Source organism: Nomascus leucogenys, chromosome 19, assembly GCF_006542625.1.
Source record: "Nomascus leucogenys isolate Asia chromosome 19, Asia_NLE_v1, whole genome shotgun sequence".
Classification (NCBI taxonomy): Eukaryota; Metazoa; Chordata; class Mammalia; order Primates; family Hylobatidae; genus Nomascus; species Nomascus leucogenys.
This window is the reverse complement of record NC_044399.1, coordinates 71073507-71094851: the sequence shown is the minus strand read 5'-3', so window position 1 is coordinate 71094851 and position 21345 is coordinate 71073507. Positions and strand designations below refer to the sequence as shown.

Genomic DNA, 21345 nt, shown 5'->3' with positions numbered 1-21345 from the left:
CAGAGGGGCGGCTTCTGAAGGCCTCCGGCAGGGAGAGTGGCTGGGGGAAGCCTAGTAATGCAACCTATCCAGCGGCGGCTTCGGAAAAAAACCGGGGCTGGGTCAGGATGGGAAAGGCAGCGAACTGAACCGTCTTGAGCCCCAAGTTCGGGGCCGAATGACTTCCCTGTGCGCAGAAGCAAGGGCAGGGGCGTGCCATCCTCACCCGGAGTGCCGGCCGAGCCTCCCGCCTCCCAACGCCTGGCCAGGGCCCCGTCTCGCCCTCTGCACATGGGATCCACCGACCCGGCAACTGCAGGTTTGGGGCTCTGCGAACCTGGGGGCAGGAACAGAGCCTTGTAGGCAGCGGCGCGTCACAAAGGCGGCCGGAGCTTGGCATTTAGCCTGGGCCAGAGCAAGGCGCAGACCCCGGGCGCCCATGGAGTTGGCGTCGGAGCAGCAGCTGCGCGGGCGGAGCAGGCAGGCGCGCTCCAGTCCCTGCAGCCCAAACCGGACGCAGCCCGAGCGGGGCTCAGCGAACGGGTAACGGGCGAACGCGGGCGGGAGCAGGCTGGGGTGGCGGTGGGGTGCCCGGAGGCCCGCGAGGGGGAGGCGGGCTGCTTTCATCACCTCCTCTGGGAAGCATCTTTGGCTGCAGGAGTTGCCCGGCCAACTCCCCTCCCGCGGTGGGTAGGACATCTTTAGATTTCCTTCCCTGGTTGGCAGCTGTGTGATGTGGTGGGCCAACCCTGGGTTCGAATCCCATCTCCCCACTTACTACACGTTCTCCCTGGGAAACTTTATTCACCTTCCAACACCTCCGTTTCCGTATTTGTGAAATGGATGTGTCTGTATTCCTATCTTCCTTGACGGGACGTTGCAGAAGTACCTCGGCACCAACTTTCTTATTAACGGCAGCCAGCTCTTGCATAGCGTTTACTAGTGGCAGGCACTGTTCCCGGTGCTTTCCAGGTATCAGCTCACTTAATCCTCCCAACACTAGGAGAAAGGCACTATTATTACCCCATTTACAGATGTGAGGACTGAGACCCAAAGAAATTGACTTGCCTAAGGTCATCCGACTGTAATGGGCATAGCTAGGATCCAGCCCACTAAGCTACACCGCCTCTGCTGGGGTCTGGGGGGGTAAGGGGAGGTTCCCAGACATTAAATAGAATTTGGAGTCTCCTTGCAGCAACTCTTCCAGACACACGTATTCTTCCAACCCCACCCTTACAGCACCAGTATCTGATGATTCTTCTGACCTACGACCTTGCTAGGCCAAAAGGTTTCCTGGAGCTTTTATTTATTTATTTATTTATTTATTTATTTTATTATACGTTAAGTTCTGGGATACATGTGCAGAACGTGCAGGTTTGTTACATTGGTATACATGTGCCATGGTGGTTTGCTGCATCCATCAACCCATCATCTAGGTTTTAAGGCCTGCATGCATTAGGTATTTGTCCTAATGCTCTCCCTCCCCTTGCTCCCCACCCCCCGACAGGCCCCATTGTGTGATGTTCCCCTCCCTGTGTCCATGTGTTCTCATTGCTCGACTCCCACTTATGAGTGAGAACATGCGGTGTTTGGTTTTCTGTTCCTGTGTTAGTTTGCTGAGAATGATGGTTTCCAGCTTCATCCATGTCCCTGCAAAGGACATAAACTCATTCTTTTTTATGGCTGCATAGTATTTCATGGTGTATATGTGCCACATTTTCTTAATCCTGTCAATCATTGATGGGCATTTGGGTTGATTCCAAGTCTTTGCTTTGTGGAGCTTTTAAATTGGTTTATCTCTTCTGCAGCACCTTTTAGGAGCTTTGCTTGGTGGTGAGTGCTGTGGAGGCCCCTAGCCTTGGGCAGTTTACAAGTGATTGAAGAGACCTATTTCTTCATTTGTTAAATGTTTAAGTACTTCTCAAAAGCAGAAGGAGGATGTCAAGGGGTGTGTGGATCCCTTGGGAGAGAAAGGCAAGGACACAGGTTATACAAAGAGGGGCACTGGCAAGAGGTAGCAGAAGGAGGCAGACTAAATGTGGACGCAGCCATGCTGGGAACCACTGGGGTGCCATGTCATGGGTGGGGCGGGCTGTTGTTAAATCCTTTATGGAAGTCTGTTCGGATGTGGAGGTGGGAGGGCCAGCTGGAGACTGGGGCCAAATCGGTGAGTGGGTGGTGAGAGAAAGTGATGGGATAGTGAGGACAAAGCCTGGAGAAGGTCCCTGGGGAGGCCCACACCTGTGCTTACTTGAGGGTGCTCACTGCCACTGTGGTGTTGGTGGGAGCTGGAGGAGACTTGGAGTCCATCAAAGGAAAGAGGATGGGAGACAGGCAGGATACCTGCCATGGGTTCTATTCAGCTGCTAGACGCAATGGGTGAAATGTACACAGAGCCACAGGAATAAACAGTAAGTTTATTCCCACAAACAGTAAGTACACATTTTGCAGGCACACATACAAACAAAAAGATGCACATCAAACACATTTGAACAGTTGTCTATGGTGGGGGCAATGGAATGGGACAGAGGGTTAAAATGGAACACGTGAATAAATAAAACCAGAGAGGGGTCTTGCACAGGCAAATAACGTCGGTCCTGAATTGAGAAATGTGATTCACTTGCCCCTACACCCTTGAGGCCCAAGAGGTGGGGACAGGAAAAAAAAGTACAGAAGAAAGAGTCAAAAGCTTAAGTTCCAGTCTGGGGCGTGATAGTAACTTGCTGTGAGATTATAGGTGAGTCCCTTCACCTCTCTGGCCTTCAGGGTTCATCTGAAAAGAAATCGACTCTCAGGTCTCTTTCCAGCCCCACAATTTTATGAGCCATGATCAATAATCTTAGGTTTACTTGGTAAAGTAGTCAGTGAGAGCTTTAAGGAGTGGTAGCGCTTGAGCTTTGAACAGTGGGGGTTTGGGAGGGGCAGACAACATGAGGAGAGTTTTTAGGCAAATGAAACTTTGAAAGCAAAAAACTGTAAAAAGTTTAGCAGATGGCTATAAAATATCTATGGATGAAGCAGACATTCGCCCAGCTCTCTGCTGGGACTCTGTAGTTGGGTCAGAAGCTTTCCAGCCTTCCCTACCTCTTCCTTCAACAGTTACCAAATCATGTCTTCTAAAGAACTTGCAAACACATCCCCATTCCCACCACAATGCCTGGACTCTGCTCTTGACCGTCCTTCCTCTATCCCCCAGAGTGTCCTTTCCTTTCCACACCTCAAAACTCACCACATGGCTTCCAGACATTTGACCCATCAACATTCATGGCTCTCCTCAGCTGGGGTTTTCCACCCTGTTCTGCTGTTACAGCTCTTGAATGTAAACACAACTGTCAGCAATGTAGGAAGGCGACAGGCCATGTCAGGATTCCAGAATCTTGGGGAAAGGGGAAGTGGGACTCCCTGGCTTCTAGGACATAATCTTTATCACATCACGCAAGACCCCTTGATCCAGCACCTCCCACGTGATCCAGTTCCTCCATTTCTTTTTCTTTTTTTTTCAAAGGCAGAGTTATTTATTTGCGCTGTTTTGTTTTGTTTTGTTTTTCTTTTCTTTTTTTTTTATTATACTTTAGGTTTTAGGGTACATGTGCACAATGTGCAGGTTTGTTACATATGTATCCATGTGCCATGTTGTTTTGCTGCACCCATTAACTCGTCATTTAGCATTAGGTATATCTCCTAATGCTGTCCCTCCCCCCTCCCCCCACCCCACAACAGTCCCCGGAGTGTGATGTTCCCCTTCCTGTGTCCATGAGTTCTCATTGTTCAATTCCCACCTATGAGTGAGAACATGCGGTGTTTGGTTTTTTGTCCTTGCAATAGTTTACTGAGAATGATGATTTGCAGTTTCATCCATGTCCCTACAAAGGACATGAACTCATCATTTTTTATGGCTGCATAGTATTCCATGGTGTATATGTGCCACATTTTCTTAATCCAGTCTATCGTTGTTGGACATTTGGGTTGGTTCCAACTCTTTGCTGTTGTGAATAGTGCCACAATAAACATATGTGTGCATATGTCTTTATAGCAGCATGATTTATAGTCCTTTGGGTATATACCCAGTAATGAGATGGCTGGGTCAAATGGGATTTCTAGTTCTAGATCCCTGAGGAATCGCCACACTGACTTCCACAATGGTTGAACTAGTTTACAGTCCCACCAACAGTGTAAAAGTGTTCCTATTTCTCCACATCCTCTCCAGCACCTGTTTTTTCCTGCTTTTTTAATGATGGCCATTCTAACTGATGTGAGTTGGTATCTCACTGTGGTTTTGATTTGCATTTCTCTGATGGCCAGTGATGATGAGCATTTCTTCATGTGTTTTTTGGCCGCATAAATGTCTTCTTTGGAGAAGTGTCTGTTCATGTCCTTTGCCCACTTTTTGATGGGGTTGTTTGTTTTTTTCTTGTAAATTTGTTTGAGTTCATTGTAGATTCTGGATATTAGCCCTTTACCAAGATGAGTAGGTTGCAAAAATTTTCTCCCATTCTGTAGGTTGCCTGTTCACTCTGATGGTAGTTTCTTTTGCTGTGCAGAAGTTCTTTAGTTTAATTAGATCCCATTTGTCAATTTTGGCTTTTGTTGCCATTGCTTTTGGTGTTTTAGACATGAAGTCCTTGCCCACGCCTATGTCCTGAATGGTATTGCCTAGGTTTTCTTGTAGGATTTTAATGGTTTTAGGTCTAACATTTAAGTCTTTAATCCATCTTGAATTAATTTTTGTATAAGGTGTAAGGAAGGGATCCAGTTTCAGCTTTCTACATATGGCTAGCCAGTTTTCCCAGCACCATTTATTAAATAGGGAATCCTTTCCCCATTTCTTGTTTTTGTCAGGTTTGTCAAAGATCAGATAGTTGTAGATATGCGGCATCATTTCTGAGGGCTCTGTTCTGTTCCACTGATCTATGTCTCTGTTGTGGTACCAGTACCATGCTGTTTTGGTTACTGTAGCCTTGTAGTATAGTTTGAAGTCAGGTAGCGTGATGCCTCCAGCTTTGTTCTTTTGGCTTAGGATTGACTTGGCGATGCGGGCTCTTTTTTGGTTCCATATGAACTTTAAAGTAGTTTTTTCCAATTCTGTGAAGAAAGTCATTGGTAGCTTGATGGGGATGGCATTGAATCTATAAATTACAGTTCCTCCATTTCTAGCCCACTTAACAAGTTAAGTGCCAGATGACCAAACCATTTTTAGTTCTCTGAATGGGAACACATCACATACATTCACAGTTCTGGGCTTTGCACGTATTATTCCCTCTGCCCAGAATGCATCAGTTCCTCCACCACTATCACTAGGCTCACCTGTTCCGCCTTGCAAATCCTACTCACCTTTCAAAACCCAACTCAGACGTCACCTCCTCTGAGCAGCCCTCTCTACTTCCAAACACTGTATTTAGTCAAACAGTAAGTCACCTTCCAAGTGCGCTACCCCACACTATGAGTCCGCCTGAAACTTCCCGCTCTCTCACAGGGTTATAATAGAGTACTGGTCTGTATCCCTGGATAGACTGTGAAGTCCTTGCAGGTGTAGACTGTGTCATGAATGTATCATTGAACCACCCACACCTGGCACAGTGCCTAATGCACTTGGGACCACAGGGAAAGCTGGTTCATTTGAGTTTAATCTCTGTTTGACAGCTAATGGCTCTTCCTTTTTATTCCCCACAGAAAGCAAGTGATTGCTTTCCTTTCCTCAGTTTTGGAAGCCCTGCCTAACACACAGCTGCACCGTACATCGCAGTTCCTGGATGGACGAAGAAAGTGAACTGATCCAGCCCCAAGACCAGAGCTGCTGGGCCACTCTGCCCGATGTGTGTCTGTGCCGTGTTTTCTGGTGGCTAGGAGACAGGGACAGGTCCAGAGCTGCTCTTGTCTGCAGAAAGTGGAACCAGATGATGTATTCTGCTGACCTCTGGCGGTACAGGACCATCACCTTCAGCGGGAGACCTTCCAGGGTACATGCATCTGAAGTTGAGTCAGCTCTTTGGTATGTTAAGAAGTTTGGTCGTTATCTGGAGCGCCTGGAGGTCAAATTCCTGAATCCTTACAATGCTGTCTTGACCAGGAAGTTCCAGGTCACCATGCGGGGCCTCCTGTCTCGTCTGAGTAAGAGCAACAACCGTCTGAAATCTCTTTCCATCCAATACCTGGAGCTGGACCGCCTGGTGTGGAGGAACAGCATCAGGAGCTCATTCATCAAGAGCTTGAGCTTCTTCTTAAAGAAGATGGGCAAACATCTGGAATATCTCAACCTAAAAGGGGCCAGGCTGACCGTGGAGCAAGGCTGCCAAATTCTCGACTCCCTCAGCTACATGAGGAATGAGAATATGATCTCAGAGCTCAACATCGAGGACTATTTCAGCCATCACCTTGCTGTCTACAGCAGCCCCCAGTTCAAAAAGACCATGTCCACCTTCCACCGTCTTGTGTCCCTGAACCTCAACTACAACTGTATCTCCGACGAGCTGCTTGAGAACTTGTGTGAGAACGCCAGCACCCTCCGGACCATCAACATCAAATGCCACATTCATGACCCCCACGGACAGGTCATCTGGGGTATGTCCTGGGCCAAGCTGGCCAGGCAGGCCACCAATCTGAAGGTGAACTTCTTCTTTGAACGGATCATGAAGTACGAACGCTTAGCCCGAATCCTCTTGCAGGAGATCCCGATCAGGAGCATCAGTCTGAGAAGCTGCTATTTCAGTGACCCAGACTGGTCAATGAGACCCACTCTGATAGATCTCCTGCCCACCTTCCGGCACACTCTGCAGGTAGGTGGGACTTGTGAGGAGTGACTGCTGTTCAGGTGACTGGCTTCCCCAGAAGAAAGTCCACTGCTGCCTGCTCTTGGCTGGGCTCCCAAATGTTCACTCAATCTCAAATTGAAGTTCTAGGAAATATCACCAACTAAGCCTCCTGCCCTCCTCCCAAGACCACAGTAGGCAACAAAAGCTGCTACTCACTTTCTACATGTGGTACAGACACAAGGAATTATCTGGTTAGCTGTCAGCCGGGGAAAGCCCCTAAGTCCCCACTCAGAGCTATGAATCCTGAGCCTAGAGGTGCCTTGCAGGTGAATAGCGGCTGGGCTGCCTCTTCCTACCTTTCCACGAGGCCACAGCAGCATGCAGGGGACCCTGTGGCTCCTATGGTCAGATCTCAGTGGGGGATCTGTCTGGTTATAGCAGTGCCAGTTCCTGGTAATTGGGGAGATAGAATGGGGAGGACCAGGCCAGACAAAAAGTCAAATTTGATTTACACAACTGAAGAGCTCAGAGCTTCTGGGCTTTTCCCTAATCTAGTAGCTTTCTCACCTGTAAGATCAGGATCATTTTGTCTTTCCAAGGACCTCACAGTGGTTGTGACAATTGATATTAACAGGTTTATGTATCTCTACAAACATGGATGGACTCCAAGTGCTAATACCTCATTAGGTACCCACATAAACCAAAGGTGGGGTAGGGCACACATCATCATGATCCTTGTGTGCTGCAGAAGAACTTGAGGTTCAGTGACCAGCCCACAGTCACCCAGCCAGTCCACTGCAGGGCTGGGACCAGCACCTTGTATACTCCAAGTACACTGCCTCCAAATTCCAAGTTTTGCAACCTTAGATGAGATCACCATCATTCTCAAATCTCTTCCTCTAAGAACTACATGTCCAATGTCCCTTATCTAAAAAGTCCCCAAATTCCATTAACACCAGACCTGTCCTACAAGAAATGCTAAAGGGAGTTCTTCAATCTGAAAGAAAAGGGCATTAATGATCAATAAGAAATCATCTGAAGGTCCAAGATGTATACTTACTATTACTTACTGGTAATAGTAAGTACACAGAAAAACACAGAATATTGTAACACGGGAATTGTGGTGAGGAAACTACTCATATCTTACGTAGAAAGACAAACACATAAGCCGATCGAAAATAATAACAACAACAACTTTTCAAGACATAGATAGACAGTACAGTAAGATACAAATAGAAATAACAAAAAGTTAAACAGTAGGGAGACAAAGTTAAAGTAAAAAGTTTTTATTAAGTTTAGTTTTGCTTGTCTATTAGTTTGTTTATGCAATCAGTGTTAAGCTGTCATCAGTTTAAAATAATGAGTTATAAGATATTGTTTGCAAGCCTCATGGTAACCTCAAATCTAAAAACATACAACAGATAAAATAAAAAGCAAGACATTAAAGATACCTCCAGAGAAAATCACCTTCCCTAAAAAGAACACAGGAAGGAAGAAAAGAAGGAAGAGAAGACCACAAAACAACCAGAAAACAAGTAACAAAATGGCTAGAGTAAGACCCTACTTAGTAATAACATTGAATACAAATGGACTAAACCCTCCAATCAAAAGACAGGTGGCTAAACAGATTAAAAAGAAAGACTCAATTATCTGCTGTCTACAAGTAACACATTTCACCTATAAAGACACACATAGAATGAAAATAAAGAGATGGGAAATGATATTTAATGCCAATGGAAACCAAAAAAGAGCAGGAGTAGCTATACTTATATCAGACAAAATAGATTTCAAGACAAAACCTGTAAAAAGAGACAGAGTCATTATATAATGATAAAAGAGTCAATTCAGCAAGAGGATATAATAATTGTAAGTATATATGCAGTCAACACCGGAGCACCCAGACATATAAAGCAAATATTATTAGAGCTAAAGAGAGACATAGATCCTTATATAATAACAGCTAGAGACTTCAGCACCCCCGTTTCCGTATTGGATAGATCTTCAAGGCAGAAAATCAACAAAGAAACAGCAGACTTAGTCTGCATTACAGACCAAAAGGGCCTAAAGGATGTTTACAGAACATTTCATCCAATGGCTGAAGAATACACACTCTTCTCTTTAGCACACAGATCATTCACAAGGATAGGCCATATGTTAGGTCAAAAAAAAGTCTTAAAACATTCAAAAAATTGAAATTATAGCAAGCATCTTCTCTGACCACAGCAGAATAAAACTAGAAATTAATAACAAGAAACTTTGGAAATTAATGAACACACAGAAATTAAACAATATGCTCCTGAATGACCAGTGGGTCATGAAGAGATTAAGAAGGAAATTGAAATATTTTTGAAACAAACAATATGGAGACACAGCTACCAAAACCTGTGGGATACAGTGAGCAATACTAAGAGGGAAGTTCATAGCTATAAGCGCCTACATCAAAAAAGAAGAAAAACTTCAAAGAAACATTCTAATGATACACTTTAAAGGACTAAAAAAACCAAGAGCAAACCAATCCCATAATTGGTAGAAGAGAAGAAATAATAAAGATTGGAGCAGAAATGAGTGCAAGTGAAACAAATAATGCAAAAGATCAATGAAATAAAAGGTTTTTGAAAAATAAACAAAATTAACAAACCATTAGCCAAAATAAGAAAAAATGAGAGAAGACCCAAATAAATAAAATCAGAGAGGAAAAAGGAGACATTACAACCAATACCAGAGAAATCCAAAGGATAATTAGAGCCTACAACAAGCAACTATATGCCAATAAATTGGAAAACCCAGAAGACATGGATAAATTCCTAGACACGTACAACCAACCAAGATTGAACCATGAAGAAATCCAGAACCTGAACAGACCATTGACAAGTAACAAGATAGAAGCTGTAATAAAAAGTCCCCAAGCAAAGAAAAGCCCTTGATCTGATGGCTGTACTGCTGAATTTTATCAATTTTATCAAACATTTAAAGAAGAGCTAACACCAATCCTACTCAAACTATTCCAGAAAAATAAAAGCAGAGGGAATACTTCTAAACTCATTCTACAAGGCTGGTATTACCCTGATACCAAAGCCAGATAAAGACACATCAAAAACAAGAAAACTATAGGTGAATATTCCTAATGAACGTTGATGGAAAATTCCTCAACAAATTACCAGCAAGCCAAATTCGACAACACATTACAAAGATCTTTCATGCTGACCAAGTGGGATTTATCCCAGGGATGGAAGAATGGTTCAAAATATGCAAATAAATCAATGTGATACCTCATAACAACAGAATGAAGAACAAAAAGCATATGATTATTTTAATTGACGCTGTAAAAGCATTTGATAAAATTCAACATTCCTTCATGATTAAAACTCTCAAAGAACTGGGTATAGAAGGAGCATACCTCAATACAATAAAAGCCATATATGACAGACCCATAGCTAGTACCATACTGAATGGGGAAAAACTGAAAGCCTTTTCTTTAAGATCCAGAACAGAGCAAGGATGCCACTGTTACCACTGCCATTCAACATAGTATTGGAAGTCCTAGCTAGAGCAATCAGATGAGAGAAATAAAGGGCATCCAAATAGAAAATGAAGTCAAATAATTCTTGCTTGAAGATGATATGATCTTATATTTGGAAAAACCTAAAGACTCTACCAAAAAAAAAAAAAAAACTATCAGCTAAACAAAGTCAGTAAAGTTGCAGGATACAAAATCAACATACAAAAATCAGTAGCATTTCTATATGCCAACAGTGAACAATCTGAAAAAGAAATCAAGAAAGTAATCCTGTTTACAATAGCTACAAATAAAATTAAATACCTAGGAATTAACCAAAGGAATGAAAGATCTCTACAATGGAAACTATAAAATATTATGCAAGAAATTGAAAAGGACACAAAAAACGGAAAGATATTCTTTGTTCATGAGTTGGCCTCATAAAATGTGTTAGGGAGGATTCCTTCGTCTTCTATCGATTGGAATAGTTTCAGAAGGAATGGTACCAGTTCCTCCTTGTACCTCTGGTAGAATTCAGCTGTGAATCCATCAGGTCCTGGACTCTTTTTGGTTGGTAAGCTGTTGATTATTGCCACAATTTCAGAACCTGTTATTGGTCTATTCAGAGATTCAACTTCTTCCTGGTTTAGTCTTGGGAGGGTGTATTTGTCGAGGAATTTATCCATTTCTTCTAGATTTTCCAGTTTATTTGCATAGAGGTGTTTGTAGTATTCTCTGATGGTAGATTGTATTTCTGTGGGATCGGTGGTGATATCCCCTTTTTCATTTTTTATTGCATCTATTTGATTCTTCTCTCTTTTCTTCTTTATTAGTCTTGCTAGCGGTCTATCAGTTTTGTTGATCTTTTCAAAAAACCAGCTCCTGGATTCATTAATTTTTTTTAAGGGTCTTTTGTGTCTCTATTTCTTTCAGTTCTGCTCTGATTTTAGTTATTTCTAGCCTTCTGCTAGCTTTTGAATGTGTTTGCTCTTGCTTTTCTAGTTCTTTTAATTGTGATGTTAGGGTGTCAATTTTGGATCTTTCCTGCTTTCTCTTGTGGGCACTTAGTGCTATAAATTTCCCTCTACACACTGCTTTGAATGTGTCCCAGAGATTCTGGTATGTTGTGTCTTTGTTCTCATTGGTTTCAAAGAACATCTTTATTTCTGCCTTCATTTCATTATGTACCCAATAGTCATTCAGGAGCAGGTTGTTCAGTTTCCATGTAGTTGAGTGGTTTTGAGTGAGTTTTTTAATCCTGAGTTGGAAGAATCAATGTTGTCAAAATGTTTATACTATCGAAAGCCATCTACAGATTCAGTGCAATCCTATCAAAATACCAATGACATTCTTCACAGAAATACAACAAAGAATCTTAAATTTATATATATATGTATATATGTATATATGTGTATATATGTATATATGTATATATGTGTATATATGTATATATATGTATATATGTATATATATGTATATATGTATATATGTGTATATATGTATATATATGTATATATGTGTGTATATATATGTATATATATGTGTATGTATATACACATATATATATATGGAACCACAAAAGATGCAGAATAGCCAAAGCTGTCCTGACCAAAAAGAACAAAACTGTGAAAACCACATTACCTGACTTCAAATTATCTTACAGAGCTATAGTCACTAAAACAGCATGAGACTGACATAAAAACAGATTTTGAGCCCCTTATGTATTCTGGTTATTTATTAATCCCATAAAGACCAACGGAACAGAATAGAGAACCCAGAAACAAATTCATTCATCTGTAGTGAACTCATGTTTGACAAAGGTGCCAAAAACATACATTGGGAAAAGGACGATCTCCTCTTCAGGAAATGGTGCTAGGAAAACTGGATAGCCATATGCAGAGGAATGAAACTAGACTGCTATTTCTTGCCATATATGAAAATCAAATCAAAATGGACTAAAGACTTCAATCTAAGGCCTCAAACTATGAAACTGCTACAAGAAAACATTGGGGAAACTCTCCAGGGCATTGAACTGGGCAAAGACTTCTTGAGCAATACCCCACAAGCACAGGCAATCTAAGCAAACATAGACAAATGGGATCACATCAAGTTAAAAAGTTTCTGCACAATGAAGGAAACAATCAACAAAGTGAAGAGACAACCCACAGGAAGAATGGGAGAAAATATCTGCAAGCTACCCATATCACAAGGGATTAATAAATAAACAGAATATATAGAGCTCAAACAATTCTATAAGAAAAAAATAGTAATCCAATTAAAAAATAGGCAAAAGACCTGAACAGATACTTCTCAAAAGAAGACATATAAATGGCAAAATAGGTACATTAAAAGGTGCTCAACATCACTGATCATCAGAGAAATGCAAATCAAAACCACAGTGAGATATTATCTCACCCCAGTTAAAACGATTTTTATTCAAAAGACAGGCAATAGCAAATGCTGGAAAGGATGCAGAGAAAAGGAAATTCTCATACACAGTTGGTGGGAATTTAAAGTAGTACAGCCACTGTAGAGAACAGTTTGGAAGTTCCTCAAAAAACTAAAAATAGAGCTTACATATGATCCAGCAATCTCACTGCTAGGTATATACCCCAAAGAAAGAAAGTCAATATATCAAAGAGATGTCTGCACTCTCATGTTTATTGCAGCACTGTTCACAATAGCCAATATTTGGAAGCAACCTAAGTGTCCATCAATGGATAAAGAAAATGTGGTACATGTACACAATGGAGTACTATTCAGTCACAAAAAAGAATGAGATTCTGTTGTTTGCAATAACATAGATGCAACTGAGGTTGTTATGTTAAGTGAAATATGCTAGGCACCGAAGGACAAACTTTGCATGTTCTCACTTATTTGTGGGAGCTAAAAATTAAAACGATTTAACTCATGGAGATAGAGAGTAGAAGGATGGTTACCAGAGGCTGGGAAGGGTAGTAGGGGGTGCAGAGGGAAGTGGGGATGGCTAATGGGCACAAAAAAAGTTAGAAAGAATGAACAAGATCTAGCATTTGATAGCATGACAGGGTGTCTATAGTCAATGATCATTTAATTGTACATTTTTAAAAAACTAAAAGAGTATAAGTGGATTGTTTGTAACACAAAGGATAAATGCTTGAAGTTAAGGATATTCTATTTACCCCATTGTGATTATTACATATTGTATGCCTACATCAAAATATCCCATATACCCCATAAATATATATACCTATGTACCCACAAAAATTAAAGATTAAAATTGAAAGCCCCCAAACTATCATGGCTATCAGGCCCAGAGCCAGGTCGTGGAAATGTTACAGAACAACTCAGTCTCAGCATCTCTGCCCACACACATCTTCCCTTTTGGTGCTCTTCCAGAAATTAACTTGTGAATTCAACAATAACCATGAGTCACTCGACGAGGAGCTGCACCTCCTCATCATATCCTGCAGGAAGTTGTTTTACTTCAAAATCTGGGCTTTCCTTGATGTTACTTTTGTGGAGCGGATCCTGAAGAGTCAGAAAGAACGGCAGTGTGCCCTGCGTATATTCAAGGTAAGAGGCCCCCAGGTTGGTTGCACAGGGTAGAGTGGGGACATCCAGGAATGGTGCTTCTGCTCTGGAACGAAGGGCAGAGATAAGGCAGTGGGGGACAATCATCTGTTCATTGGAAATCAGCAGTTTCACAGAAGGGAATCTGGAGCTCTCTTTTCTAGTAGTTGGGTTTGGTCTTTTTCTGATTCTGCCAACATATTTTCCTGATTCAACAATTGTACATGGAGATCATTTAAATTGTTGTCAAGCCCTGAAAAGTGTAGTCACCGTGTGTGTGTGTGTGTGCGTGTGTGTGTGTGTGCGTGCTCATATGTGGATGTATTTCTCTGTTGGCACAGGTGAGAATTTATACAAACAGAAATGACACGAACGAAGAGGACAAGACCTTGCGGGAAATTTACAGGAAGTACAGAAAGCTGATCGAATCAGAGCTTAGCTATTTGGTCATCGCTTACTCTATAATGTAATGAGTGCTCTACAGATGAAGAAAGCTAGGAGCACTTTGAACTTGAAAATCATTTCTCTTAGAACTACACTTGGGCACTGCCAGCCCTTTTGCTCCTCTCTCTCCCCACTTTTTTTGTCAGCTCCACAACAACACGAGCAGCCCAGCAAAAGCTGAGACTGCCGATGACCTGAAGGCTCCAGGTGGCTTTAAAGCTTTAAAGCGCTATGTTTACCAACTATCCAGGTGTAATTTCTCTTTTCGTCAATTTTGCTTTTTGACACCCTCACTCATCCACAGAGCTAAAAACCCAAAGCCACTCAGAGTAGCTTCCTTTTTTTTTTTTTTTGAGATGTGTTGACGAAAAGAATCAAACTCTGTAAAATATTTTTAGAGATTTATTCTGAGCCAAATATGAGTGACCATGGCCTGTGATACAGCCCTCAGGAGGTCCTGAGAACATGTGCCCAAGGTGATAGGGGTACAACTTGCTTTTATATGTTTTAGGAGGCATGAGACATCAATCAAATAGATTTAAGAAATATATTGGTTTGATTCAGAAAGGCGGGGCAACAAAGCAGAGGCTTCCAGGCTGTAGGTAAATTTAAACATTTTCTGGTTGACAATTGGTTGAGTTTATCTGAAGACCTGGGATCAACAGAAAGGAAATGTTTGGGTTAAGATAAAGGATTGTAGAGATCAAGTTTTACTGCGCAAAGGAAGCTCTCAGATAGCAGACTTCAGAGAGAGCAGGTTGTAAAATGTTTCTTATTGGAATTAGAATGGTCCCTGGCTCTTAGTTGATTATCTCCTGGAACTGGAAAGAAAGGAAGGAAAACAAAGCAGAAAGGAGATTCTCTATAGAATATGGATTTTTCCCACAAGAGACTTTGCAGGGCAATTTCAAGGTATGGCAAGAAAATATATTTTGGGATAAAACATTTTGATTTTCTTCCTTGTTACGCCAGAGTCAGATTGGAAAGTCACCATATACAGGGTTAACTAAAACCCATCTGATTAGAATTTATGGCTTGTAGGGCATGATTCCGCAGACCCCTTAGATTGGAATTTGGGCAAGGTTTAAAAAAAAAAAATCAGAGCTTAGTCCTCAGACAGAGTCTCGTTCTGTTGCCCAGGCTAGAGTGCAGTGGTGCGATCTCGGCTCACTGCAACTTCTGCCTCTCAGGTTCAAGCAATTCTCCTGCCTCAGCATCCAAGTAGCTGGGATTACAGGCACGCACCACCATGCCCAGATAATTTTCGTATTTTTTGTAGACATAAGGTTTCACCACGTTGGCCAGGCTGGTCTCCAACTCCTGGCCTCAAATGATCCACCTGCCTTAGCCTCCCAAAATGCTGGGATTACAGGCGTGAGCCACGGCACCCAGCCCCAGAATAGACTCTTACTAGAGGACCCTGACTCCTGCTAACCCGTGCACCTGAAAGGGTGTGTGTAACCATTGAGCAAATAGAATCATGTTTTCTACTGACTGACATTATCAGTTTAGAAATCCGTTGTATCCGCTGACCTTCATGCGGGAGCCTCCTGACATTGACATTGTGTGGGTCCAATCTCAGATGCATAGAAATCTGCAGCCTGCCCTTGGATGAAGCAGGAAAAGCCCTACTTTTAGGAGGAGTCTGCTCAGAGCTGGAACTCCCTCCCACAGGAGGAACTCAGCCCCTGACTTAATGGCATCATGGACTCAAATCTCCTGCCTCTATTTTTCTTGTGTCTCCTTTATTTTTCCACAAATATGCTGAGACCGGGTCTGTGACGTTGAACATAGATGTGAATGGCCAAGTTCGATGGCCCCAAACCTAGCTTTTGGAACCAGGTGTCTGGGTGAGTACTGGCCTGCCATGAACTTGTCTTGTGCCTTGGGGCAAGAATTTAACCTCCCTGAGTTTCAGCTTCTTTGTGTGTAAATGAAGAAAAAAATTAATTACATGCATTGCAACACACACACCTGGCCCGTGTTGGCTTTTATCTTGTTTGATATATGAAGGAACAGGCTCTAAGGAAGTTAACTTACCCCGAGTCATACAGCCAGTTTGTGGCAGAACTAATACCAAAGTCTCCAGATTTAGAACCCAAGACTCTTTCTTCTACCCAAACAACAAAATGAGAAGAACCCATTCCCTCTCCCTTCCTCCACCCAGCTTGTCTCGACAGATATTAAAGTGATCACTGGTTGAGTGTTTACACTCTAGACATAAAATTTAATCCTCGCACAGCTCTAGAAAGTAGAGACCACTGTTATCCCTCTTTTAGAGGGATCCTGAAGGGTTGGCAAGTCTACCCTGCCCCGGTCACACATTTAGGAAGTGCTGGAAGTGAGTGTCAGACTCAACCTAATTCCAGAGCTCTGCTCTTAATTCCTACATATTATCCCCCACAGCAAGAGGATTTGGGGTCTGTTGTACCATAATTCTATTAGGTGAAGAGCATGGTTGGAAGAGAGGATCAATGATAATAATAAATTCCTGAGCCCATGCTATAGACGTTGTATTACTTCTGGTCCTTTGAGGGTTTTGTGCATGCGGTGGCATAGAGCTCTGTTTTTCAATAGATATAAATTAATAAAATCCCAGAACACTTTTAACAAGTGACATTTCAGATTTTGTTTGTCTTGCCTCTTGTGTGCTGTGCCCATATTTTTGCTTAGCTGAGGTTTTCAGAAGTGAGAAGTGTTGGTGACATTGTCAGACAAAGGATTTGCAACTGTTATAGATTCACCATCCACCACATGGCACTCACAGGTGGCATTTATTCACAAACAGACCTCAAGGACTCCAAAATACTGAAGATTTCCCATGGTATCCAGAGATGATGAGGGAACGAGGGTCTGTACCAGCTTGAGCAACAGGCACCCATCAATATGGCTTGTTACTGACACATTAATCTCCATGGCAACAGAAAGATATCCTTTCCTTAATTTTAACCATCCCAACAAATTCAAGAAATGCTAACTCCCTCCAATAAAGAGTTTGTGAACCTAATTGAGGTTGTCCTTTTAAATACCATTTATGACATATGGCAGGCAATGGGAAGTATTTTCTAAATAACTTGTCTTCTTTAAGGATTTTAAGGAATATATGCCAGGGGCTGACAGCCACAACTCACACAAGCCTCAGAGCAAGCTCCCCTCTGCTCCATAATGACTTCACTATGTAATTGGTATGAAGGTAAACACAGAAAAAAAAAAGCTGGCTCAGGCTTTTTAGGTATTAATGAGACTTCAGTGTTTGGGATACAACTCGGTCGATAGCATTCTGCTACTTCCATTTCTGGGCTAGACTAGATACTTTTCAAAGTCTCCACTCACAGCTTTAAGGCTTGTGCCTTCAAGACACACTTACTTTTTAGGGCTGTAGGCCAAATTGAAAGAAGCCAACCTGGCATCTTATAATGTTGACTGTAGGTTTGCATGTAGTAAACAGGGAGATGTTTCACTATTTCTTCTCTGTCCCATTAGCTTTTCTCAGCCCTTGAGGCAATGTATGTACCAGCAGACACCAGAAGTTAGTCAATTTCTTTTCAAAGTCCAGCCAAAGATAAGCATCTTTAAGCCTCTGCCACACCACTGCACTCCAGCCTGAGCAACAGAGCGAGACCCCATCTCTAATACAAATAAACAATAGGTAAAACAGAAATAAGCTTCTACACTTCTTGACTTCTTCCTCCAATACTCTTTTGGAATTGCTTTTGGCAAAGTGTCATTGGGGGCTAATTGCCAAATCTAGAGGATGCTTTTCCTTTCTTAGCTGACTCTCTGGAGTCTTCGACCTGCTGACCCAGTGCCTCAAAAAGTGGCACCCATGACGGCCATGCTCTCCTGGCTTCCTCCAGCTCCTGGGATGTCTCACTCAACCTGAGAGTGTTGGCGCTTCTCAGGGCTCAGGCCCTCCACAGCTTCTACCACCACTGTCTGCAGATGTCTCCCAGCCCTCTTGCTACAGCCAGACCTCTCTCCACCCACGGGCTCCTCATACTTAGCGAGAGAGCTTGCCTCCTTTGCTCTCCCACCCTCACCCTTATTTTATTTTATTATTATTTTTTAAGACAAGAGTCTCACTCTATTGCCCAGGCTGGAGTGCAGTGGCACTATCTCAGCTCACTGCAACCTCTGCCTCCCAGCTTCAAGCGATTCTCTTGCCTCAGCCTCCTGAGTAGCTGAGATCATAGCCACCCGCCACCACGTCCAGCTAATTGTTGTATTTTTAGTAGAGATGGGGTTTCACCATGTTGGCCAGGCTGGTCTCGAACTCCTGACCTCAAGTGATCCACCCACTTCAGCCTCCCAGAGTGCTAGGATTACAGGCGTGAGCTGCCATGCCCAGCCTTCACCCTCATTTTAGAAGCCCTCCTTCTACATTCCCTCTCAGCATTCCACTCGCCGTGCTACTTAAGCCAGAAACCTGGGAGCTACCCTAGATCCCTCCCTGTCCCTCGCCCTGTATAACAAATCAGTCTCCAAACCACTTAGCCCCTAGACATTTCTGGACTCTGTCCTGTCTTCACTATTTCTATATTCATGTCTTAACTCAGTCTCTCTTATGTCTACCTGGATTACTGGGCCTTCTACATTGCCTTCAGGCCTCCAGGTCCAATCTCTCCGAGCCTCCAGCCCTCAGCCCCATCTACACTTGTCTAACAGCACCCCGCTCTTTCAAGCATCGGTTTCTTCCCTCCCATCTTCCTGGAATGTCCTTCCTACCTTTTTCCTTGGCTACTGAATTTCTGCTCATGTTCCATAGCAGGTGCTCACCAATTGGTAATGGCTGTTTCAGACAGGCTCATCATCATCCTTCCTGTCTCAGTTTAGGCGGCTCCTCTTCCAGGAAGTTGTTCCTGATCCCCAAGGCTGTTCTCACAGCTATCATGGTTATTGTCGCTTCGCCTCCCTCCCCACTATGCCTGCTACATGATAGGTGCTCAATAAATGTGGGATATATTATTTTGAAATTTGTACTTTTCTGCGGTCCCAGCTATTCAGGAGGCTGAGGCAGGAGGATCACCTGAGCCTGGGGAGGTCGAGGCTGCAGTGAGCCCTGATCACGCTTCTGAACTCCAGATTGGGTGACAGAGCAAGATTCTGTCAAAAGAGGAAAGGAAAGAAAGAAAGAAAGAAAGAAAGAAAGAAAGAAAGAAAGAAAGAAAGAAAGAAAGAAAGAAAGAAAGAAAGAAGGAAGGAAGGGAAAGAAGAGGAAGGAAGGGAAAGAAAGGAAGGAAGGAAGGAAGGAAGGAAGGAAGGAAGGAAGGGAGGGAGGGAGGGAGGAAGGGAGGGAGGAAAAGAAAAAGAAAGAAAGAAGAAAGAAAAAGAAAAAGAAAGAAAGAAAGAGAAAGAAAGAAAGAAGAAAGAGAGAGAGAAAGAGAGAAAGGAAATTTGTACTTTTTATTTTTTTTTTCTTTTTTTGACACAGAGTTTCACTCTGTCACCCAGGCTGGAGTGCAGTGGCATGATCTCAGCTCACTGCAACCTCTGCCTCCTGGGTTCAAGCGATTCTCTTGCTTCAGCCTAGCGAGTAGCTGGGATTACAGGAGCCGCCACCACGCCTGGCTCATTTTTGTAATTTTAGTAGAAACGGGGTTTCACCGTGTTGTCCAGGCTGGCCTCAAACTCCTGACATCAGGTGATCCACCCACCTCGGCCTCCCAAAGTGCAGGTATGAGCACTTTGCCTGGACAAATTTGTACTTTTTAAAGCCCTGGTACTACTTTTCAATATTTACTCTTAGTTCACAGATGCTTTTTCTCAAAATATTGGAAATTAACTCATTGAAGAAGAAACTGGGTACCATTGAATGGGAACCCACTACATCAGGCACTATACATACCATAACTCATTTTATCTTCACAACATCCTGGCAAGAAGAATGTTCTTCATCTGATTTGCAGACCAAGAAGATGAAGATCAGAGAAGTTAAGTAACTTCCCTGAAGCCTCACAGCCACTTCGTGCAGAGCAGGAATTCAAATCCCACCCTCTCCTTTCACCGCCCCACACTCTGTGCTGTTGCAGGGGCGGTATCCTGGCAAGACGCTGACTCAGGCTTTTTAGGAAATGGTGATTTGGAACTTGACGATGATCTTTCAAAAACTTCAGTCTTAAATTAGGCAGTTACCTGCTGATCTGATACATAGAAACCCCTGCCTAGAGAGGCACCCTTGGGATGTATCTACACTTGCTAAGAGGAAGAAATTTCCCTGACGTGCGTTGGTCAATTGGAAACCCCAAGAATCTCACTAGCCTCCTCTATCCCAGGGCCTGGGATGGCAAAGGGCTACACCAGAAAAGGGCTGTGTGGGTCACAAGGACAGTGTAGGCCTCATGACTCTGAGATAACAGAAGAGAGGCACAGAGAGGCTAAGCAACTTACCCTAGGTCACACAGTAAGAGGAAGAGTGAGCCAGGATTTGAACCCTCGTGTATCTGACATAAAGGCCAGCATCTCATCTATAAAATGGAGCTAGTAATCATACCAGCCTCTTCAGGTTTTTGTAAAGATTTGGTGAGAAAATATACAAGAAGCCACTTTATGAACTGTGGATCACAGCTGAGTGTGACAGGTCATCACTATTGTTGCCCATCAGTCAATTATCTGGGATGGCCTGAGGTTGTGTCATACCTACGTAAGCCACAGAAAAATTGACTCATGAAAGAATCAGGGCTGGGCATGAATGAACGAGAAACTACGTTTAAATGGAGCCCAGACTGCACGGGAACAAAAGTTGGGTTCTGATACCATCAGGTTGATTACCTATGGCAGAAACAGCCCAAGCAAATATGTGACCAAATGCTAACATTACACCTAAATGTCTAAGCCCTTCTGTAATTTTGAACATTAATCTGTTTTCAGGGGATGATCCGGGGAAAAGAATAAATGAAGCCATTACTGTGGTAGTTGGCAAGTGGCCACATGCCATTGACTTGGTGAGAACAAGGACGCAGATTTACTTTTCATGCTCTTAGGAAGATAAGTCTAGGATCTGGGTCCTCTCTGAGGAATCTTTCCTCTCTACTCCCACTGGCTATTAGGAATCTTAGGAGCCAATAAGCTAGGAACTTGACTGTTTATACTTTCCTCTTACTTGTTTCAGTGGATTAAGGTACCTAA

At 42.9% G+C, this 21345-nt stretch overlaps 1 protein-coding gene across 1 annotated transcript; it reads left to right on the top strand.

Moving 5' to 3' along the window:
• The first annotated feature begins 401 nt into the window (after positions 1 to 401).
• FBXO39 (F-box protein 39) lies at positions 402 to 14465 on the top strand. Its single transcript, XM_030799688.1, has 4 exons — positions 402 to 459; positions 5650 to 6752; positions 13603 to 13779; positions 14118 to 14465. The coding sequence occupies exons 2-4, from the start codon at positions 5730 to 5732 to the stop codon at positions 14244 to 14246; spliced, it is 1329 nt and encodes a 442-aa protein (XP_030655548.1). The 5' UTR covers positions 402 to 459; positions 5650 to 5729; the 3' UTR covers positions 14247 to 14465.
• The last annotated feature ends 6880 nt before the right edge of the window (positions 14466 to 21345 follow it).